General features: G+C 47.0%; 1 protein-coding gene across 2 annotated transcripts; it reads right to left on the reverse strand.

Annotated features, from left to right (window-relative positions):
• Positions 1-1,885: 1,885 nt before the first annotated feature.
• Positions 1,886-24,360, reverse strand: pdlim7 (PDZ and LIM domain 7). Of its 2 annotated transcripts, XM_067248405.1 has the most exons (11): positions 24,201-24,360; positions 21,634-21,732; positions 15,801-15,952; positions 12,132-12,159; positions 10,937-11,133; positions 5,569-5,621; positions 5,154-5,400; positions 4,506-4,686; positions 4,287-4,407; positions 3,130-3,245; positions 1,886-2,790 (listed from the first exon to the last, which is right to left on the reverse strand). In XM_067248405.1, the coding sequence occupies exons 1-11, from the start codon at positions 24,228-24,230 to the stop codon at positions 2,704-2,706; spliced, it is 1,311 nt and encodes a 436-aa protein (XP_067104506.1). In that variant the 5' UTR covers positions 24,231-24,360; the 3' UTR covers positions 1,886-2,703. The 2 variants fall into 2 exon arrangements, with proteins under 2 accessions (XP_067104506.1, XP_067104505.1); XM_067248404.1 differs by lacking the exons at positions 1,886-2,790; positions 3,130-3,245; positions 4,287-4,407; ... (2 more) ...; positions 5,569-5,621; positions 10,937-11,133 and adding exons at positions 6,902-7,129; positions 7,629-7,665; positions 7,880-8,034; positions 8,534-8,575; positions 8,975-8,991 and having other exon boundaries at positions 24,201-24,359.
• Positions 24,361-24,465: the final 105 nt, after the last annotated feature.

Here is a 24,465-nt window from a genome sequence, read left to right on the forward strand (position 1 = left end):
GTGATTCAGAATCAGATGTAATATGTAAATACTTTTCTACAGCAGCAGCGTGCTGTCACTTTACATACTGTATATCAGCAGAATTGCTAACCAAAGTTTTATGAATACCATACGAGGCCACTGCATCACACTTCATACAGTATAGTGCCCATTCACGTGTTATTTTAGCTGTTACTGTAGCTTGAGCTGCCATTTGTTTTTGCCCTCATGTCGCTTCTCTACTATCATTAAGACAGACATTATGTCTGAAACTCTCGCCATAGTCTTGTCTTCATAGACCTTGTTTTGGCAGTGATGCTAGTCGAGAGTTTATTGTATCACTTTGTAAAGAAATGTAAATTATATTTTAATATGGAGCCAAGAAAAAGAGAAAAAAAAAAACTAAAAAAAACAACTGGCGCTTTCATTTGTCAAGTCTAAAGCGTGATGTTTGCCTATAGCCATCTGTTTCACATTGATCTAGCAGTAAAGACTTTCTGTATAGTTAAAGGGTTTAGAAACTGTTTCAAGACGTTTTAATACAGTTTTTTGTTCTCACAAGTTTATGGCTATCTGATTATTTATATTCAAGCATTTAACAGACAAGGGGGAATAGTGACGAAAGCAAGCCTACTGAAACCCAGGACCTAGTGGAGTACATGTAACTATGACAGACAATCTCCTGGGTTCACATTTAGGAGGCCAACCACATCATGCCATGGGTCATCATGGGTCATCATGGCAGTTGTACAGTCAGGTGTGTTTGCGGTTGTTAACAGTGTCTGTGTCAGCTAGGATAAAGGAGTGTAAACATGTCGGCTTACAAGCACTGTAAAACACCACCACCCCTCCGGAAATAAACTCACTGGTCTGCCAAATAATGACCGGCTGCAGAGACACTATGACTGATCCTATTGGCTCTAGAATGCTGCTAAGCACCAACCAGAAGGTTGCATTGCTAAATGGTGCCTGGTTTGTATTATCTAATGATCAATGATAGCTGGTCATTATTTGGCATGTCTCCACTGAAGATACCGTTGAACTCGTCGATCTAATCTTCACAATCCGTCTCCATGGTCCAGGAACACTGCTCACACTTCAGCTCCCTCTCTGGAAGCGACAATGATCTATATCATAAGACCTTGGGTTTATTAGAGTGGTTGTGTAACTTCACCACAAGCAATTGCAAACATTTTCTTGTGCGTGTACATTTTCTTATAGGGACATTCATTGCTATTCGGTGTCTAGAATGTTTGCGCGTGTGTGAGTAAGCGTGTTTGTATCTACTTGTCACTGACTGAATTCAATTTTCCTTTGGAACTCAGAATAACAGACTACTGTACCTGTGAATGATTTTCTATTTAGTTCCTTGATTAAATGTTCCTTGCCTTTCTGCAAGTCAAAAATGCTGTATTTACTACATGCCACAGCGCTTATGCAATTGTACAATTCAGTTGAGTTTTTTTCTTTCTGTTTTCTAACCTTTTATGTTTCTTATTGTCAGCGTAAATTGTTGTCAAATCTTTTGTGGAGATGGAAAACTTCTCCGGAAGGAGATTTTCTGTAATTTTTGGACAATGATATGGATTTGTGGGTAGAATTTTGGAAATTCGTTTCTAAGTGCTTTCAAGTATTTACTTGGCCTTATGTATATATCTATCTATGACATTTCAGAAAGGTATGTATAGTAATTCAACCTGAAATCGTTGTAAATAAATTATATATTGTTAAAACAAGGACTGAATCTTTTCCTTTGTCTGCCATGTCTTGTCATTCTCCTGATTAAATATTGAAAGATGCAGAATGTTAAATCTCGACCTGGTCTGACCTTATTAGTACATGGTCTGCTTGACAAGTTACGCTGTCAGAAACCCAGTATCAAAGTGGATAAGAGGTATGAATCTGGTTAAGAAGACCACAGAGGGTTTATTGATTAGCTACATAGTTTAAACAGTACAGCTCCTCTCTGAAAATGACTTCTTTCATCTACCTCGAGCAGGTACTTGCGGGCACAGCAGGGTTGTTTTGCATTTACTGTATTGATTTTAAAGCTAAAAAGGTGTAAAGCTTCAAAAGACACTTATTAATACACACGTTCATACAAAAGAGTAACCAAAATACGAGAAGAAACACGGTTACATTCTACTATAATCCTGTTATCGTAAGAGCAGGTTTTGACAGATCAATTACGTCAACAGCAAACAAGGAACATCTCCAGGAGGCGTGCTCTTAATGCTGTGCTCAAATCTCTCAAATAGATGATTTGGTTTCAAACACGGCTTTCCCATGCCGTCAAACAAGTAGTCATGGGCGCCTCCCCCCAAAAATAAAGCGATACACTATCTATAAATATATGGACCCTTAACACAGGGAGACAATCATGCAGACTGAGGCAGTACACAGACAGAAGAGCTACCACACAGAGCATGGCTCCTCTTCGACATGGTATCCCAGCACTGCAGCGACACGAGGCTTGGTGTGGAACAGTACACACAACTTGACACAGTACACAACACAGAACACAGACCCCCCCCCCCCCCCCTCCTCAGATAGGAGACAGCAGAGGGATCCAGGACAGCGTGGGTGTCAGACGCGTACACAGATGCATACTTGGTTTTGGCGGCGTGCGTGTCGGGGGACTTGGGGTTGGCGGGTCAGGCTTGGAGAAGACAGTGGGGTCTGAGAGCCGTTCGTTTCTCTTTGTCGTCTTTCTTTCGTTCCTCTTCACACGGGAGCGAAAGCATGGCCTTTACATAGAGGCTTGTCCTTCTTGGAGTAGAACGTCTTCCCCTCCAGGTTGATCTGGCAGAGCTAGAGGGATGAGAGGAGAGAGAGAGAGAGAGAATGAATGAGGGAGCTCATCATCGCCTGTGTGACTGCAGACAAAGCTGCCTTCACTTTGGCATCTGCCTCTCATCATTTACCCAGCCTTTTATTTACCACCTGACAGAGGGAGTGGTGGGGAGAGTCTAGAGAGAGAACGAGAGTGAAAGGTAGACAGCGTCAGCAGAGAGGGGGAGAGATGGAGAGAGAGGGGGAGGAGCCACTGTCATGCGGCAGAGCTGAGGTTTAGAAAGGGACTGTGGGCTCCAGAGGGGACTATGGAATTGGGCTGGACCCCCGGAGCAAGGGCCAATCAGAATGACTCACAGCACAAACAAAGCAGGTGTCATGCCAGCTGTAGCCCAGAGCCTCCAGGAAACGGTCCCCTGCATCAATCTTGAAGTCACATCCGTGGCACTTAGTGCCAAACATCTTCTCATAGTCTGGGGAGAGAAAGAGGGAGAGAGGAACAGAGAGAGAGGAGGGGATATAGGGGGATGGAAGGGGAGGAAGAGAGAGGGGGGGGTGAGTTAACCATAAGCCTCGGTAAAACCACTTTCCAGCTTCTGTGAAGTTTGGTTTGGGAGCAGGACAATCATCAGTGAAAGGGAGAGAAAGAGAAATTCCATTAGACTGTTCCCCGCATGTAGGGGATGGATTAGGACGGGGGGAAATTGCTCCTGATACTTAACTGGATTGTCCCCGTTTTTTCATTACGGAGGGGAAAGTGGCGTGCTCTAATACTGCTACTCACAGGGAGCTACGGCACCCCTGAAAGATGCTGAGCTGGCAGAATGCTTATCATCGCTTAGGGCCTTATTGTGAAGATGAGAGCAGGGCTGAAGTTTACCTCTGATTTAAAAAGAAATCCTCTCATGAGCAGATGGAGGGATAGTGAGAGTAGACAGAGAAAGAGAGAGATACAGAGTGAAGAGAGAGTCAGAGAGAGAGAGAGAGAGAGACAGAGTCAGAGAGAGAGTCAGAGAGAGAGAGAGAGAGACAGAGAGACAGAGGACCTGTTAAATCATTAGGAGCACAAAGGCAGGCCCGTGCTCCATTCAGAGCACAACAGATAAGTCAGGAGGTGGTAAGTGGATTAGGCCAGATGAAGCCATCAGCCATGTTGACTGAACTGTGTGTGGAAGAGAATCCTCTACCGCAACAGAAACAGAGTCGGTGGAAAAATGGGGTCCGTCAGTCAAACATTTCGGTAATGGATGGTGTGTCTCAGTCTCTTATCATGAAGCACATTTGCCAGAGGACGTTATCTGACTGCCTCAAACCATAAGCAGGGACTACAGCCTTTTCAGAGGACACAGAGGAATTCTGGGCTGAGGCTAAGTTACACATGAATGGAGATTCTCCATAGGGAGGACCTCTTAGGCTGTATAAGATACCTATATCTATCTGGCTTGATTACTGAAGCATAAGCCATCATTTCATGGAGGGCGGAGGTTGGGTGGTGACGGGGGTCCCGTCCTCACCTCTCTCGCAGTAGGGCTCCCCCTCCTCCATGTAGAAGGCCTGGTTCCTGATGGGGGTCTTACAGGCGGCGCACATGAAGCACTGAATGTGGTAGGTCATCTTCAGGGCATGCATGATCTCCTGTAGAGAGACATATAGGGTGTGAATGTTTCACCTCACACACACACACTCAATATTCCTCTTTGGGGGTGTTGTAAGGGCATGAGGGCAGCACTTACCCCTGTGATCTTCTTTTTGCATTTGGCACAGTTGGGAGCGTAGCGGTTGTCATAGCACTTAGTACAGAACACAGAGCCCTTCTCCTCAAAGAAGCCTCCCTCGTCCAGAACCACCTTACACTGGGAGCATGTGAATTCTTCTGGGTGCCAGGAACGCCCCAGCGCTACCAGGTACCGACCCCTGGAACACACACACACACACACTTAAAGCACGTGGCACAGCAACAACAGGGTTTTCTCATTTAGTGCCTCGACAAACAAAGCTGTAATGGACATATGAGATTCCACCAAGACGTACACCATCAGTTCTGTCATTGATTTAACCTCCATGAACCTGCATGATGTGACACTACATAGATTGTATATCTAACAGACATTCTCTCAAAAATTGTGTGTGAAAATATATTGTATTGCAACCTGGTTAAGTTTGTGCTCACACACCAAAAAATAATTTTGGAATGTGTTCGAGGACGATTGTCCAACTTTTCATACCACACAAAAAAACGTGTGAAAAACATTTACTCATGTTTCCTCTCTGCTAACACAAAAAGGCGTGATACATATGTATATATATATATATATATATATATAAATATATATATTGGGAGTACTACCGGAGTAAGAAGATAGGGGGCGGCGTGGTCCTACCTAATGACTTTGTTGCAGGCGCCACACAGAGGCGTCTTCCCGCTGTCTGCGGGGCTTTGCTGCGCCGCCTGCAGGATGGTGCTGCGGCTCTGCATGGGCGTGGGCTGGGCCGGCTGCCTGTGCTGGGTCAGGACCGTGCTGGTCTTGTCTGGGTGGTATCGGTCCGCAAAGTTCACGTCGGTCACCCATGGGGGTCGACAGGCGGGGCCTGAAGGAGGGGGGGGCTCTGCCACAGGGGTCTTGGAGGCTGGGGGCCAGAGAGAGAGAGAGGGTGCAGACAAATAGAATGGTTGAGAAAACAAGAGTCGGGCTTCAAGGTGGTGTGAATAGGCAGAAGACCTGAGTGGCAGCCTCTGAAGTGACCCTGCCCTGGGCCCTGGGTGGGCCAGCACCAGTGGGAGGTGAAGAGACTTACCGTCGGGTTTGGCTGCTAGTTGGCTCTTGGCTGGCGAGGGGGTTGGATCGTGACTGGGGGGGGAAAGAACATGAACACTCCTAAGAACAACAGTACCCTCCTTGTAACCATGGTGATAACTAGGAAACGTCACATGGTAGGTACTCTGAATTAGTAACTCTTGGCTGGGAGAAGGGAGCTCTGTGATGGTGTTTTTATTCATATGACTGACATGTAGATTTACTGTAGATTTTTCCCCACATCTCTGCGGCTATCCTGCAGCTAGTCCTTACAGGCAGACATGATGATGAGGAGCTGACATCTTTAATAGATGAACACACCTTTGCAATGACTGCAGATACAGTATCAAATATAAAGGCTTTGGAGAAGGAAAAAACTAGTCTTTCTGAATATTCACTTCCCATTCGCTCAGCTTCACCGTCATTCCTCAGGGCAGTGGAAGTGTGACATCCAATCCTTAAGCAGTATCATCATCATCAAGGTTCCATCAAACCCTAACCCTGGGGCGGTTTAGTGTTTACATCATCTGGTGTATTCCCGCCCTCCTCCCACCCATCACCACCGCCCCCCTCCACCCCCCATCCACCCCAGACCAACACAGGCTTATGAAAGTAGACTCCTTTGTAGGGAAACAATTGTGAAATGCAACAGCCACTCCAGACATTCATAACCACATCCTTCACATACATTACTTCACTAAGAATCGTGAATCGCATCAATTTGGATGGTCAACCGTACACACAACATGGTGGATTTCTGGGTGTGATGTTGCACATGTATGGATCTACCAAGTCTAGAACATCAGAAGTAAAGAAGCAGAGAAAAGGACAGAGGCAGGGGGTCGTGGTTTTTCCAGACTTTTTATGTATTTGGAGAAAAAAAAAGAAAAGAAAAGGTACAGATTTATCCTCCATTGTGTCTTATTGGAGGGAGAAACCTAGGAGATGAAGAGCTCAGAAATCAAAACAGAAACATGTGCAGAGAGAGAAAGAAGATCAAAGGAGGGCCTGGACTATACACGCAGTAGAATAAAGAACAAAACAGAACTGGAACACCCTCCCCACCCTCCCTCCTTCGACCCCCCCCCACCCCCTCCAGCTTCTCCTCAGGTTTAGACAACTTTCGGTCTCAGTATAATGGGCAACAGCACTACAGACACTTGGTGTTCAACAGGTGTAGACAAACCCCTCAACTCCATTTCTGAGGGAATCCTGACAGTTAGGCTCAGTATGCAAGGTTCCTTTAAAGGGCTTGGTAATCTAGGCGGCATGTCATACATGTTTTTTCTTTTTTTTTCTTCTACCCCTTTTCTTTTTTTTGCAGATATTTCCCCCCCCCCCCCCACTAACTATCTGGCAGGTGAGTTTATTAACTGCCTTGGGACAGTGGGCTTTCGTCGTCGTTTTGTCATCGTCGTGTGGCGCTAGAGGGCTCTGTCCGCCCGTGCCTTTTCCCTGGCGACGTTCAGGACTTGATATTGAGCGAGCGTGCAGACCTCTCGTGGTGCCAGTCCCTCAGACGGGCATAGCGGGGACTCTGAATCTCTGTGAGGAACTTCTCCCTAACCACATAGAAACGCACGAGGACAGGGAAGGGGAGAGATAAAAGGAAAAGAGAGGGAGCAGAAATGAGCAAGAGTGGGGGAGAAAGGGAAAGGAGAAGAAATTGAAAGTAGGAAAGCCAGGAGAAATAGATAAGGGAGAGAGAAAGATGAAAACAGCACGGGCAGGAAACGTCAGATGACAGCTTTCAAAAGGCAGGCCCGTATTTGGACGCACGTACACACGTCTCAAAATGTGCCATGCAACAGGAAACGGTCTAACTTTAAATAGACAAAAAACAATTAAATAAATAACACCACACGCTTAACTTAAAAACCGTCTCAACTCCAACAGGATTCAAAAGTTACTGACTAACAGCTTCAGCTATCGTGCACAGGCACATGAGCACCCCACAGCACACGCACGCTTGTGAGAAAAGCAGATAAAAACTTAAAAAAAGGAACTGTTGGAGCAGAACACAAGAGGCCCTCTGGGGGGATGGGAGCACACACGCTTTACCTGGCCCTCTTCATGTTCTCATCATCTGGATCCTGCACTGGGAGATCCAGGAGAAAGACAAATCAGAGCGCTTCACGAACAAACACACACACCCACAATGTGTGTCAACAGCAACCTGAACAACCACTTCATTCTCCCTCTTTTCGCTAATCAGGTCTCTGCCACCACAACCCAGTCCCTCCCCCTCCTCCACCCCCCCCCCCCCCGCTCTCTCCCCCTGGCCCACGCCTTCCTCTCCCTCCCTGACTTACTGAAGTCGGTGCCTGTGAGCTGGGCCAGGATGCGGAAGGAGCGGGACTGGGTGGTGCCCGTGCGGGGCTGCCAGTCCTGGGTGTCCTCGATCAGTCTCTTCTTGCTGCGGTCGTTGGGGATGAAGCAGGGCATGCCGTCCATCCTCAGGCCGTGCCTGCACACACACCGCCCGTTAACCCCGCCCGGCAGCTACACGCTACAGACACGCCACTCGGTAATCACACACACACACTATTGACTAGGCGATCCGCTCATGGGTTCCCATCGTGAGCAGCGTGACACACACACACACACACACTCAGACGGAAGCCAACATTTGCAGACAGACACACTCACACCAGTCATTACTCTCGGGCCCACTTGACATCACAGGAACAATCCTAGATTATAGTGACGCTACTGCTGTGATGATATCACAAGCATGCTATTAAAAGAATCCATTGCATAGAGCATGTAAAGCAAGCTTGAGAGGGAAAGGGGAGGGAGGGAGGTGAGTCGGGAAACATATGAGAAGATGGAGCACTGTGTGGCCATGCTAGAGAAGATGGAGGTCAAGATAACCGAACTCTCACACCCAACTCTGTTCTATCTAGCATGGCTAGCGGCCAGAGTGACCAGCAAAAGAGACCAGCCGCCATGCACCTGTCCCTTACTTGGCCACGGGGTATGACATCTCGTCATAGTACGCTTCACCCCTGCAGAGCACACCGTAGATACACCAATACAGGAGAGAAAGAGAGAGAACACACACACATGACCAATGGAGATCAAACAAGAGTAGTGAGAGATTACGTTTTTAGACGGAAGAGTTACAGGAGACGAAATGATACGGTCAGGTTACAAGTCAGATGCTGAGTAAGTCATGAAAAAGTAGTCAGAACCCTTGTAGTTGTACCTGGGCCTGCAGCCCTCGTCATTTTACATTACACCGCAGGAAAGCTAACGGCCGTAAAGGCCCTTATGAAACTAATCGCTGAGCTGGAGAGAGGCAGAGGTATACTAATGTAGGTTAAATGGGAGTAGATAGTCATTTGACAGGCAAGCAGGCACATCATACTGAGGGGAGAAGTAAGGTGGAAAACTGTTTTACTGACTTGTCGAGAGCTTCCATCTGCAGAGGGAAAAAAAAGAGCGAGAGGAGAGCAGAGAGAGAAAAGCCAAAGGTCAGTTGGGGAGAACAAAAGAAGTAGAATGTGTCAGAAGGAAACAAGACATGCAGACAATAGTCAGGAGGCTCGATGGGTTTTCAAAAGCATGCAGGAGGTGACAGAGACAGGCTGTTATTGTTGACAGGTTCACACACACACACGAGAAAAAGGGAGATACAGGGAAGTAAATATATTATTTTCTCTCTGTCAGTCTGACCCCAAAATGACTCAGCTGCTTCCCCCCCGTCTATCTCCTCTCCAAACAAAACACGCCAAAACCTCATCACATTCCTGTCAGTATGTCACAGGGCTTTGCAGAGGAAGTTCTATTTCAGGGCTGCACCAGAACCGCAAACATTTCCATTTGTATAGACTAATACCTTGTTAATAATGTTGAATGTCCCTCACATGGTAGGCCCGTCACATGGTTACTGGAGCAATTCAAATACACGCAAATCTGCTGTAAAGCAACAAGTCCAGACATGGGTCACATTCCCCAGAGATAAACTACTACACCCACAGAGTGCAGCTCACCCTGCCCACCAGGTAGGTACCTAGTAGGGGTGGGGGAAAAAATCGAGTTGTATATGAATCGCGATTCAGTCTTCTAGCGAGTCACAAACTTCAAAAATCTATTTGCAATTTCTTTGTTTTGTTTTTTTTCTAAATGTCATAAGGGCACTTACACCGTCTTGTAGAACGTAACTTTGCAGGAACTCTGTGGCTCAGTGGGTAAGCATGTGTACCATTGAGTCTACTGCCAAACACGATACCCTTGGTTTTCTCAAAATCAATAACTAATATAAATATATATAGATATTTTTTTATGTAAGCATATATTTAATCGAAATTTGATGAATCGTGAATCGATTTTTGATTAAATCGTGACCCCCAAGAATCGATTCGAATCGTGAGGTACCAAAAGATTCCCACTGGTACCTAGGACACGTTTCACGTACAAAATGGCCACCAGACTGAGTGAGAATGGAGACAAACAGGGTGGCTGGTGGTGCAGGTCCATGTGTGGCCTCTCTGAGTGAGGCTGGAGGGTAATCCTGCACCCACGCAGTAAAAACACTGAGACCTCAGCAGATTTTATGGAAAGGGTCCTGAGCACAGCTAAATACAGCAGCAGACGACATCACGACCATGCCATAAGTCAGCCTGACACCCCCTCCCCCAAAGGCAGCTCAACAAGACCAGTCCCCCACCCTCCTCCTTCCAGACCACCAGACACATTGAACTAATACTTGTATACTTGTTTTTTGTTGGGTTAGCATATGGGTAGATGTGCTTGTTTGTTTTAGTGTGTGTGTGTGTGTGTGTGTGTGTGTGTGTGTGTGTGGGGGGGGGGGGTTAGGTCTCACTGCATGAGAGTACAGTGCATGTCTGTGAAACAGGAACGGCAGCACAAAAACAAGCAGCCTTTAAAACTCGCCCTTCTGACAAGTCAACATGGAAAACTGCAGTTTGAAAAAAGAATCTTCAACCATTCAATGATAACAGACATAAGACACCTTGCAGGGGGGGGGGGGGGGGTTCTCATTTGTCAATAAAACAATCTTTTAAAGCATTTGGTCACTAGTACACTTTGGACAACTACCCTTCTGTAATCACATCAATGATTTCATTCCGTATACAGAGTCTATAAGCAGAATCATATATCCAAAATGTCAACTCCCAGAACTCTTCACAAGCATCCATTTCTAGTCCGTACATAAGAGTATGTGACAGACAACTCAAGAATTGAACATTCTGAAAAGAAAAGTGTGAACCTCAACCCAACCTACCGATACTAAACGAGTCATTTGGATTTCAAGTGAACTTCAACACAAGTCCCTCTCGTGTTTAGTGTCCAACAGTATTGTGTGTGATATCATTCATGTGTTTATTGCTGCCTTTACCTACCCGTTGTGTGGATGTTGCATGCTGGTGGGGGCCAGTGACCGTGGTGTGTTAATCTTAGGGGCGTACGCCACCGGTTTAATGACAGGACCTGAGTTGGCACTGCCCCCGGCTGGTGTAAACGGCCGTGCCATCTTGTTAATGGCCGTGCTGGGGGCAAAGGAGTACTTAGGCTGCACAGAGGCAGCGGAACTGTCCTGCTGGGGAGGGACAGTGAGAGAGAGGGCACCACCGCAAATCAACATGCAATTAGACAAATATCACACACACACACTGCAAAAGCTGATGTACAAACGCACACATGGAAAAAAATATCTGCATTTTATCTGCACTTGCACAATCCCATAGGTTGAAGATGTTATCGTTTGTGGTTAACACTTATGGTTAGTGGTGCAAGACCTGGTATCGTCAAGGCCAGATGACTCTCCTCTGTGCAGGCTGGGTGGTAGTCAGGCAAGGAGCATGAACACGCCCAAGAGTCTGACTCATTTATCTTGGATGACAGCCAAGAGCCATCCAATGGCACTTCAGCTACCGCTGATGGTGTCAACCTGTGAAAGTCACTTTCCTTCCTTCAATTGGGATTTCTCATTGTGTGAGAAAGACCATGCTGACAGTGTGTACTACACGCGTGATCTCTCTTACCATGAAGTACCACAGGGTACAATGCAATATTCCCAGGGCAGCCAATTAATGAGTTAATTTAGTACATTAAAGTCTGTACGAATTCTGTTATGCCTACACACTTGGAACTCTGCCCTTGATATACTCCGGAACCTGGGATTGTGCAAGACATTATTCTCCGTTGGGACTCGCAGGCAACACATTCCCATTATCGTTTCACTCAACAAACAAACCAATAGCGGGGCGACGGACTGATGCTTCCGTGATGTGTGCTACGGGGCCCCAGAGAGCGCTGGGCGTGATTGAATCAGAATGTCTTTAACTGGCGGATAACATTCACGGAGGAGACCAGTGGGAGAAACGCAAGATCAAGCGGGGCTTAGATTGCTACATCCATCACCACAGCGCAGTCTGGGCCCCCTGGGGACAGCTAAACACTCTCTGTACTGGAGTGTGCGAGGGCCAGGAGATGGAGGAATTCAGTTATGGACTACGAAACAAGGGGATGTGTTGGGTTGCATTACCTAAGCATCAGTGTGGCCCCGAGGTGTTAATCAAACGAACACGGTCTTACCTTCTGGTCTCCCCCCGCATGGAAAGCTCTGGAGAAGAAACAGCAAACAAGAAGAGTTAGAAAAGGAACATTACTCAGAAAAGGTTATATCAAAGCTATAAAAATATAAAAACGCATTAATAAAAATGGAGAGTTGTGTTCTTTCTTCCTCATAAAACAGCTCTTCCTTGTTGAATAACAGACTGGAGCAGCAATCTGTTTCTGAGATTAAATGTTGGCTTTTGGGGACAACACAGCAAAGGAAGGAAAATGTAGTTTTCGTCTCAATTTAATTTTGCTCACATCATGTCTGCCACTCGGCTTGTTTTCAATTACAACTTGGTTTTGTACTGTTTGCTTTATTACACAAACCAAATCATTGTAATCAATCTTGTTCTACCATTTCCCAAAACACACTCCACCAGCAAAACACAAAACAAACCCCTTACTCGTGGTAAACCACAGTCCGACAACACTTGTTAGATCTTTGGATTTAATGAGACATTTTGAGATGTCCTCTTCTAGAACAAGGCAGTGGATCTACACTGGCATTTCCTCTGGCATGAACACACTTTAGGCAATACACACAGGTAACACACAGCAGCCCAGCTATCCTGGAGTCAGGATACAAATCTCTCCCTCTGTCCGTCCTTAGAGAGCCACAGAAAGCCAGGGGGTTAATCCTGGATGAGCCAGGCCTCTGTTCACACTGTCTATTACAGCTAACGGTAAACAGAGGGGATGTGACAATGGATAATGGCTGCCTACCTGCGACAGAGCATAGCTAGCTAATACCCACTCTTCTTATCTGCTGCATGGCAGCAGATAGGCATGCATGCTCTACAGGATGACAAAGTACAACAGGGCGCTATCAGATAGGGAGGCGAAGCGAGGGAGAGAGGAGAGGGAGGGAGGACACTGATATGGTGGTGTGTGTGTGTGTGAGGGAGCTTGAGAAGCAGATGACAGGTTAAGCTGGTTTAACAGACAGTGAGCCTCAACAGTACTCGTGTCTCAGTATAAAGTTAGGAGACTTTTCAACCGGAAAGACCCACGTCCCTGTGGGGGGACGTGGGCTACACCCTATGTAGTTAGGAAAGTGAACGTTAGAGCAGGTATAATATTTCTCTTGGCAAAACCACCAGAGCTGAAAGAGTTGGGAGGAACAGGAGAAGGAAGAGGCCAAGGAAATGCCCTTAGGAATTAATTAGCTGGCAGGATGGTCCGAGTTTGACCTGAGCAGAAATTTGATACACCCCCTGTATGTGATCATTTCTTCCCACATTTCAAGAGTCAATTATTCTGGCCAATCCACACTTTGCTATCAAACTATGGTCCAGAGTCTCTGAGATCTCACAAGAATGGCTTGATTCCAGAACATTCTTCTCAAGGCTGTCCTGGGCTCATAATCACCAGGTCCAGCCCACATCCTCCAACCAGGTCACTGGTGACAGGCCACCGACGGGCCTTGTGTGTAAACGGATCCTCAAGGCCGGATTTCAGAAGTTGAGATCGTCCCCTCATCTCTCTACCCCTCGCTCTCTCCCTCCCCCCTTCTTTTAGTTCCTACACTTCCTCGAAAAAGGAGCGCGGATAAAACCCAACCCCAAAGAATAGAAAGGATACCATCTATCATATGACTTGAATGAAACTAGGCTGGATACCAAACAATGCACCATAAATCAAAACCACAAAGCTGTCCTCTGGTTGCAAAACAAAACTGTACACTTCAGCCGAGCCCTAGGAAACCAAGATCACAATAGCTGTGCTAATGCCAGCGCTAAGTATTTGAGGAAAACACAACTCAACAGAAGTTGTGTCAGCCACTGAGACATGCTCTGACACGGAGAAAGAGAGGGATGAGGAAAGAAGGTTGAGGCTGCCATGGGGAGAGGAGGAGGAATGCGCTGTTTACATTAGCTCTTCACCAGAAGGAGCAGAAAGATGGGAGAGGAGCTCAGTGGGAGAGAGAAGTATGTCTGGTGTTAAGTAAACACGCCGACACAAAGATGTACAGTATCTCTCACACACACCATATGAAGTGTCTAAGCCTTTATTACATGCAACACCACGTGTTTGGTGTTGCTAGGGAAACCAGTCCTGCAGGATCACCTGATAAACCAGCACACAGGAAATCAGGACACCAAGGCTGTTTGATAGGCTACGGAAACACGCACACAACCCAGCTTGCGCTCATGACTTGCTGGTTTGAACATGCACTACTAGCCCCAGAATTCAATGTTCTGCCAGGCACATCCCTTTGTAGCCAACATTCCTTAAATGGTTGTGTAAAAGGCTAGAAATAGGTCAGTCTGTTCGCTAACAGTGGGTGGCTCCAGCCAAATTAAAGACCATTTGCTTGTCTGGACTGAACCCTGTCACCCTGAATTCACTGTCTACTCCAAGCCCACTTGGACCCACGTCCGCCCAGTGATGTCATCAACCACACTCTCTGGTGTCAGGCCAGTGATGTCATCAACCACACTGTCTGGTGTCAGGCCAGGAACAGACAGGTCCTTCCACAACAGCTCTGGAGGGAAGGAGAGAACTACACGAACCCATCTTGGACTGAGACCTTCATTAACCGACCAGCCATCCATCTTTCTGAAGAGACCAGAACATGGCGCCCCACATGACTCATCTATGACTTCAACCCTACACACCCAGGCTCTGGTTCCTGCCTCCTTCCCATCCATCGCTCATCCCTGGTTTGGAAGGTGCTCTCCCTACACTCCTTATTTGGTTAGTCCAGGCCATCATCGTGTGACCTCTTTCTGTGGACAGAAAACCGTCAAGTCAGCGAGCCGGCATGTTTGAGTCAGGCGCAAAGTGTTAGGCTGGTCCAGCGCCTGCTCCCTCTGTGGGGCTGCCAGTTTAATAAGCAGCTACTCCCATAGCTTCTCCTATCTAGACAAAGACATCGATTGTGTTTGCATGGAGACAGCGAGGCACGGTAGAGATGGAGGGGTAGAGATGGAGAGAAACAGAGAAAGCTTGCTTTCCCTCCTCGGTCTTACACTTTTAAGTCAGCTCTTCCATAGCAGGAATCCTGTAACACAAACTAGGGTTCTACACATTAGAACTGGGCAGACAGTATTCAGTCACCATTGTTAGAGAAGCCACAGTTGAAACAATTAATGACAGGGAAAGGAGTAAGCCGATCTGTCTGGTCCTACACCAGTTGGACCTGAGCCTGCCTCACCTGAGCCTGCCTCACCTGAGCCTGCCTCACCTGAGCCTGCCTCACCTGAGCCTGCCTCACCTGAGCCTGCCTCACCTGAGCCTGCCTCACCTGAGCCTGCCTCACCTGAGCCTGCCTCACCTGAGCCTGCCTCACTGCTGATGTAGTGTGTGTGTGTGTGTGTGTGTGTGTGCTGTAACAGAGCTGCTGAGGCCACACCTTGGCTTGGCCTCCAGATCATGAGACACCTCATCAACATGAGGGATGGTGGGAGGGAGGGAGGGAGGGGGGGCAAGCCAGGTATGTAAACTGGGTAATGATAGCTGACCTAGTTTAGAATAGCAAAATAACATCTGCTGAGCTTCATTTAAACAGTAAAAATGTGTAAATTACATCTGATGTAAATTTCAAGCCACAGCTTGAACCCCCGATTTCTCCTAAAACATGTTTTCAGAACAGAAGAGGTTATGTGTTGGGAGTCTGGTACGGTGCCCACCCTGGACACTTACTTGCTGAGGGTGAGGGTGAGCGAGTCTGTTGCTGCTCTGATCTTGTTCTGTGCCTCCACGTGGGTCATGTCCTCTGCGTTGGTCTCGCCGATGGACACCACCCAGTCTCCCACCCCAACCCCGGCCTGGGCGGCCTTGCCCCCTGGGGTCAGCTGGAGAGAGAGGGGGGGGGGGGAAGAGAGGGGTGAGACAGGGGATAGCACTGCACACTCACGTTCAACCAAAGCAGCAATGTACCTATACATACAGGGAGAAGAAGCCCGATAATGCACAGAGCGTTTCTACAAACCGGCCTTAAAAACATACATTAAACGTAGCTACTTAACGTTAGTAACGCACACTTGAAAAATACGAGCATTCGTAACTGCCCATGAAATCCAACTGAAGTCCTCCGTTTCAGCTCCTCACCCTGAGGTGCAGCTGCATAAATACATAGGAAATATAATAATCCCCTGATATTTTCATGGATCGTGAGTCTGAATACTTGCTGGGATTATATGGAAAGAACATCAAATCCCCAAATAGCAGTGGTGCATATTTACATATGGTCCCATTGAAACAGTAAGTGACTGAAAACCATTATGCTCCTCATAGTAGTCAGTATACAAAATGGATACAAATGGAGACCAATTCATGAGAGAAATGAATTGAGTGAGAAAGGGAAAGAACACTGAAAATGTGCAAACAAATAAATTCAAAGTCAACAAAGATTAGCCTTATCTTTTGGTGTACTTATCACTAACTAGTTGACCCGATGCAGTATTTTCACAGCTAGGCCGGCAAAGTCTACTCAAACAAAGTCCTGGTCGTTTTGGATAGTGTGTTCCAGCAATTTCAGTGATTCAATGGTTCTCAAAATGTGAGGTAAAAGGCCAACAGTTTGATCATTTACATAATTAGCAATCACATGAGTTATGGGTTAAAATGGGGCCAGGCCTGAAATGTGCTCCGTTTTGAAGGGGCCTTGTGAAACACTCCAGTCTTGAGAGTGTCTCCTGACATGAAGTTGCCAATTCTCCAACCACAATGAAGACCAGGAATTAGTCGTTATCTGCCCATGACATCATCCTTTAAGATTCACTTCAGATGTGGACTAGAGCTTTGAAGCTAACTCACACCAGAGAGAGAGAGAGAGAGAAACCAGGTGACCAGATGTTCCTCATTTCAGCAGTCTTCCCAAGCTGTCTACAGCTCCTCCCTCTTCCCAGCCAGACAGGTAAGTCATTAGCCCGTTTGACTGACACATGAATGATGTAATTTAGATGCCTAGCTTGTGTAGATGACAGATATGACCTAAAACGTCTGGGCGGAACGACTGCAGACACCACTACCTGACAAGCTCACACGAAGGACGGCTCCTTCACTGACTTGGTTGCTGCGTCCTTCAAAACAGCGGTGACATACACACAGAGAAGATGCCAAAACATGTTTAGTAAGGGCTTAGTCAGCTTGTCCCTAAGGCTTAACGAAACTCAAGACTTGTGTCAAAGTCTCAGATAACTGGAGTACAAAGTGTTCAACATCAGATAAGTGAATGCACGCCAGAGTCGCTGGACGTAGCCCCCCCCCCCCCATCCTGAAGCTTCCCTCCCCAGAGGCGCTGCCTCATCACTGGCCTCAGTGCATCCCAGGCTGAATCAATGGGTTTCTGCCATGTTTAGCTAAGCTATCAGATTCATCCCCTTTGATTCGGCAGACTACACACACACACACACACAGTCACGTGAGCTGCAAGGTAATGTACACTTAAAACAGAGCATTTTGCAGGCTTACTACTATCAAACAGAACACTACGGCAGAGCTACAATGGAGGCCTTGTTTTCCAACAACACTCAATTACGACAATACATGTGGAGAAAACGTCAAAAGTTAAGCTGAAAATAATAGGTTCACTATGGAAGTATATACAAAAATGAATTTTACAGTCAAGTTCTAACATCAGTTTGATTCGCAAGTTAGAAACAACTAGCAACTTGAGGAAAAAAAGAAAGAAAAGAAACTATGCTGCTTAAATTAAATAGTGCTGCTAAAAGCTTTTCAAAAGGTCTGACCATGAAGGTTCCTTGAAAAGAACAACAACATGCGTTCTGAGAAGAGGCCGAGGTGGGCGCTGTGACAGGGGAGGAGGGGCACTCTGCAGGGGGCATCTTCAACATCACATGAGAGACACACTTGCAAGACTAACCCCCACACACACACACACACACACACACACACACACACTACACAGAACCCACAGGAAATCAATAATGCTAAGAGCAGAGGGCAAAACACAAAGGCAAAGTGACCTGTAAAGAAGGAGCAACAGTTAGACTTAACAAGAATAAATGAGTTTGAACTCCTGTGTCTGTGTGTGTGTGTGTGTGTGTGGTGTTGCAGCCCTGATGGACACAGACACCTGTGTTCCTGGCTCAGGTTCAGAGCACAGCTGCTCCCTCACTTGAGAAGGCGGCAGTGAAGTTGCTGTGCTCAGGCCTTTGGGTGGCAGGGTAAAGAAGGGGGGGGGGGGGGGCAGAAACAGGACACCCCTTATGCAGTTTGTCAATACTGAGAAGCACAGTGGAAAACATGCCCCAGTACACAGCACCTTACAGCCAGGACTGGGCCTTGCCTGCGTGCCCTACACCCAGCAGAATCAGAAAGATGGAACATGGCACACTACCCCTGCCGACATACACACCACCCAGCAACAGCAACACTCCTGTAGAGCCATGGAAAAGATTCAGTCCTAATAATAATTATAGTGCAGCGTGTCATTCCACATCAGTGCACATTTTTCTTAAAAAAGAAAAAAAAGGCACTACGCAATCCTATGCAACGACTATCCTCCTAACCACAGGTTGTTGAAATAAGGCTTACGAAAATAAACATTAAAACATGACCCATTATTGCTCAGGCCTTTCCACGGAGCAGTACATAAAGCTGAAGTCCTGTCCTCATCAGATCAGGCTCTCTGGACCCCAGCTGGCTCCAGGCGCCCTGAGCAGGAGGCTTCCCCAGGGACAGGCCCTGTACCCTAGCTCCCCGACACCTTTCACTTTCTCTTTCCACCGCCATTTCAGGGCCCGGACACACGTGGTCCCTCTTGCGTCACCCCTCAACATAGCTGATGCTAGGCCACAAATAACCCTGTAGGGGGTGGGGGGGAAGGTAGGGAGGTTGAGAGCTCGCTCCAGCAGGAAGGACTTCTCTAGCTAACACCGACAAAACGCTGGAATCCATCACACCATAAGAGGTTTACCCAGGCGTGCTACACTACCATCCTGCGGTGATGGATCAGTTGGACCTGCATTATTGACACAGCCCCTGCCTGGCGACACAGAGTTTGCGTGTGCGTGTCTCGCTCAGAGCTGAGTGATCGGCAGGCGGTCGAACTCAAACACGCCCCCGGGTGAACGTCAGACCTGGGAACAGGAAGTCGAATCGTGATAGGTCCAGCTGTGCATCCGACACTCACTCACCATTACCCAGCCATCGCCTGCTCGTGTGACATCTGTAATTTCCTCATCACGCAGACATCTCACTCCAAGGCCGGCTGTGGAAAACAGATGGTCTTTTTAGGGGCTCAAAGCTGAGCAACTCTTAACGTTTATGGGTTCCCAAAACCAGGATATTTAGTGCTGATTGAGGCTTTTCTGATGGCAGGGCTGGGGTGGGGCCGGGGGGGGGGGGGGGGGGGGGGGCTGGCAGTCTCAAGACGGTTCCACTTCCCATGATTTCACTGGAAAAGTATTCCTTTGAGACAGGAGCGGAGCCTCACAGAGGTGTGGACAGGCTGGACACAGAGGAGGGACACAAAGAGGGCGTGTGTTGCCAGGGCCGGGATGGATGTGTGAAATATCTGAAGAATGCCGAGGACATGGAGCAGGGAGAGAGGGGAGGAAGGAAGCAGAGCATTCTTAAGCCTGCATCCCACCACACACACACACGCAAATCAATAGCAGATGAACTAAATCCCGGTTTACAACATCTCCAGGATAAATGACCAAGAACCAAGTTATTAATTACCACTAGAACAACTAAGACGTGACCAAACTCCCAAAACGAACCCGACACTCATAAACTTCCCTATTTATGGGGGGGGGGGGGGGGGGGGGGGTTCAGCGTTCTGATGTCTTATCTGTCCCATCTCCACTACCTCACAGGCTTCCTCAGAGGCTTAAGGCCTGTCAGCCAAACATGTTCTTTATTGTGCCGTCAACTCCCTTTACATACTCTCAGGGCTGAGTGGCTGCCTGGAGGGGCTCAGGGCCGACAGACCACCCACACGCCCCCCCCCCCCCCCACCAGCCAGGGCCCGAGGTGGGAGGCCAGCCCGTCTTCCCGTCAGTCGCGTATAGTGCGCATCGGCATGGAAACAAGCCACTCGGGGGGCGTAAACCTTCCCATGTCTCCCTGTGATTCACGACCTGGTCATTTATGACAGACGAAGACACAGTGAACCTATAGTTCAGCCTGAGTGATTATGTCAACACCCCCACCAGGCTGACAGATCATGACATCATTGTTTTGGGAGGGACAAACTGACTCTACAAAGCTGCCCATTAGTAAGTTTGAAGCATAACATTGTCCTACTGAGTGTGCTGTCTGGGAGGCGTTATAGGAAGACATGAGTCAGAGTCAATGCCAGGAAGGAAAGGCCAAGACTATAAAACATATGAAGGTGGATTGTTGGGGAACCGGTAACCTAGACTGGCAGAATATTACTCAACAGATTAAGTTTCGACACAGGATTCAGGTCATGTTAACACAGATATGAACCCACCATCTACTAAAGCCACAGCTCTGGTGTCAATACAGTCTTACCTGCCTGTCTGCACGACGGCCTCGTTCTAACCTGGTTTACACCAATCATCTCTCCCTCGATCGCTGGTTTGTTTCTCATTCATCAGACAAAGTTTCGCAATCTGTTAGGTCTTGTTTGAGAAGAGCAAAACGAAATCTTTGTCTTGTCACGCCAAAGGAAACTCAGTTTGACTGAGAACATGCTCCGACAGGCTTCTGTACCTGCTGCCTGCAACACACCCACACAACACACACTTCCTCAACAAGTCAACATGGAGCGGGACCTTGATACCAGCAGGCAGAGTGTGTGTGTGTGTAACACTCCCAACAGACACGGATGACGTGTCATGAGGATGAGCTACATGTTGCACACTGCACGACTAAGGTCAGGAACGGGACGTTAGCCGACCTCATGCAGCTTTGTGTCGACTTTAGGCTGTAGAATGACTTCCAGAATGTTTATTAGCATGTCAGGTCTGGCCGATCTTTGGCAGCAACAGGATGGATGAATGGGTGTGAGCGCGTGCAAGTATGTCAGCGTGCGTGCGCTCGTAAGCAATACTGCACATATAAGGGTTGGAAACCGGCAATTACGCCCCTTCGATCGAGTCGTTTACGGAATATTGGAGAGAATCCATGTAGCTGTGACCCAAGAGAGAAGATGGTGTTCCAGCAGAAGGCTAAACACTCTGAAGATGTCCTTGTGAGGAGTGAGGGAGCCAGGCAGCGACGCCACTGCGTGATAGCAGACCTCCAAGTTGCCTTGACACACCTCAGAAGAATGCGAGCGCTGAGCGAAAAGCCCAAGTTTGAGAAATACGGGTTCGATTACAATTTTGCACATTCCATACCCCCTCCTAGCCTCCCTGTCAGATCTGTTCCCTCTCCGACATGCACGAAGAGGGTGACGTTATCAACAGCAGGGGGAAGTCAGCCTGGGGTGACCGGGTTGGACTACAGTTGGAGACAAGTGCAGACAGACAAACACACACACAGTCCGCCCCCCCACACACACACACAATCTCCCAGTGACCCGGGGCCCTCTTACCCTGGAGACGGTGAGGGGCATGCTGAAGTCCTTTCCTCCCTGCAGTCTGAAGCCCCAGGGCGCTGGGCCGTTCAGGGTTATACAGTACACATTCATGGCCTGCGAAGGAGACACACAGACGAGGATATATGAGCTGGTTGGGTTGATAGCAACTGCCTGGATATGACGTTGTTGCCTTAAAAGCAAATTCACAAAAAAATAAAAGAAAGTCAAAACTCTTGGAAAACATTTGCTGTTATCTGTGGTTCAGGGTGTCGTGTTGCTGTAAGCCCAAGAATAAACATCCCAGTTCCTTGACATCCACAATGTCTTAACACACAATGACTCTGCTAATAGTGTTTGAACCACAGAGTGAATAAGATGCATTTTGCATTCATAAATAAACCCATAATACAAAAAAGGCACATAAACATGCGACATACATGATGCACACACGATATACATGATGCACACAGCACCTTAAAATGCAAAAGCACCCACTAAAAATGTGAAAACTTAAGCATGCCACATAATTAACCACTAAAGGTCTATCCCTAATCAGGAGCCTTTCCTAGTCAGAAGAGACCTGCAGGGGCCTGTGCCTGCAGCAGAACACCACCAACCTCAATACAAGGCTCAAATTCACAGTACATCTAAAGATACTCATGGGCAGACAGAAAGAATGTTTGACCTCTGGAGATCTAAGGAACAGTATACAGTACACCATACCCCGACATGAATCTAGGACCAGAATGTGAAATGGCAGAATTGAAGCCCTGCACATGCATTAAAAGAAAGTCTCTGCATATCTCCAAACCAGACCTACTGTCAACCCAAAAGCTAGTCATATGAGTAAATGTGTGGGATATGTGGGCAGCTACTGTCAAGAGCAAACTAAACAGCTTTCCAACCGAACAAATATAAAAGGAGAAATGCTGCATAAATAATGCCATTCTCTGCACCAACTCATTCTGTTGGCTTTTGAGCAGAACGACTCAAAAAAAAAAACGTCATGTCATTTTAAGAACCAAGGACAACTTGAGACCTTAGCCTGTGACACTGACCTATCAGTGCAGCGCCTCCTTAGTATCCCTGTCCTCTACCACCCCCTCTCACTCTCCAACGCTCTTCATGACATTCAGATACCTGCGACTCTACCATGCAAACCTACCTTGTCCGTAGGGGCTATCTGGTAACCCTAGCCTAGGGAAAGCTAGAGGAAAGCTGGTGAGCTAAGGCAGGCTGTCTCCCTCTCTGTTGGCAAACCCTACCCCCCTACTTGTGACACAGGCAAGCACTAGCCTCTCCACACTCCTCGGAGGCTATATAAGGAATGTAAAACTACACCAAACTATTTCAGCCCTACACCCACATGAGTCACAGAGAGGAGGAGGGGGGGGGGGGAAGAGAGGAAAAGGGAGAGAGGGAACATCAACTACCCATATATCCTGGCATTGGCTTTGCACATAAAAGAAAATAGCATTTAGAATAAGATAGGAATCACTGAGTAGCGGAGGGCCAAGAGTTTTAAAGTGAAACCTTGAAATCAAACATACCTCATGGAGAGCCTGATGAAGTAGGTTTTAACACAGTACAAACGAACCAAACCGGCAATTAGGCTATACCGACAAAGCTCTTAAAGAGACAGGGGTATAGGTTTGGAGGGAATTTGAACAAACAAAACTGGGACATAATAGGCTACTCTGTACTCTTTTTACCATCACTGTTAAGTAGGATAGAGGAGCCAAGTAAAAAAACTCAAATGCTGTAGCAGGCTTCATTTCCAACACAGACCCCCCCCCCCCCATTACCATTATCACCGAGGAAACCCGTACATTTAACCTACCCATTCCCAATATCTATTTCGTATCAGAAAAATGTTCTCCGTTTGATTTTCAAACTTACGTATGAAAAATTAAAAAAATACCTAGGCCATACTTGACACGGATTGCCATATGTTTAACAAGTATGGAAATAAGGTTGGAGGAATACGACTGAACAAACTGCAAAACCAGCTACACGTGCATGCAATTATTGCTTAATTTCTAGGCCTGCACATGTAAATATATATTTCAAGTATACACACACATATGTGGGTAATGACGATAGGCTGAAGTAGGCTATAGAATATGTAAATAAATGATGAATAAGTCTTACGATTACAAAACCCAAATGGGTTTAAAATGTTTCCCTGTAAACTTTAATGACAGTGACCTTAAAAACTTCGTCTGGGGGCTTAAACTTAAAATGACTACAAGAGTTCATGAACATCCAGTTGTTGTGAGATCATCCCTTGCACAGTCAACTAGAGAAGCCGGGCCACAGCATTCGGACTCCCCTTGCGATCTCAATTCATCTGCTCCGTTGCCGGTTCAAAAACAACCAAATACGCGTTTGTCTATTCAAAACGAAGACAGAGTAGACAAGCCCCATTGTTAGTCTACGCCCGTATCATACGAGTGATTAATGCTTGGACAAAAGGCCTTCAAGCAAGTTTTAGGGACTTGGCAACATCAAGTTTCATGTTTTTTATAGATAGAAATAGTGCAGTTAAAGCAGTTTTAGACTGTATTCGTAAAAACAATTACCTCTTGTCCCTCCTTCTGTTCGCCAGACATCGCTAGTAAGTCTACTTATGTCTTAAAATGAAATAAAGTAAATCAATAAGTAAATCAGCCGAAACTTCGGACTTCCTCGACTTAGACGTCAGAGCCGCTAGTGGATCCCTTCGTGAGCAGCAGTATTCATTCCCCTGTATTGCTCTTTAGTAGGACTCTACTGTAACGTCAGCACGTCACATGGGTGGGATAAGGAAAACTTTCCCACTGGTCCTGGATCCGTTTAGTAGACAAT

Source organism: Osmerus mordax, chromosome 12 (genome assembly GCF_038355195.1).
Source record: "Osmerus mordax isolate fOsmMor3 chromosome 12, fOsmMor3.pri, whole genome shotgun sequence".
Taxonomy (NCBI): Eukaryota; Metazoa; Chordata; class Actinopteri; order Osmeriformes; family Osmeridae; genus Osmerus; species Osmerus mordax.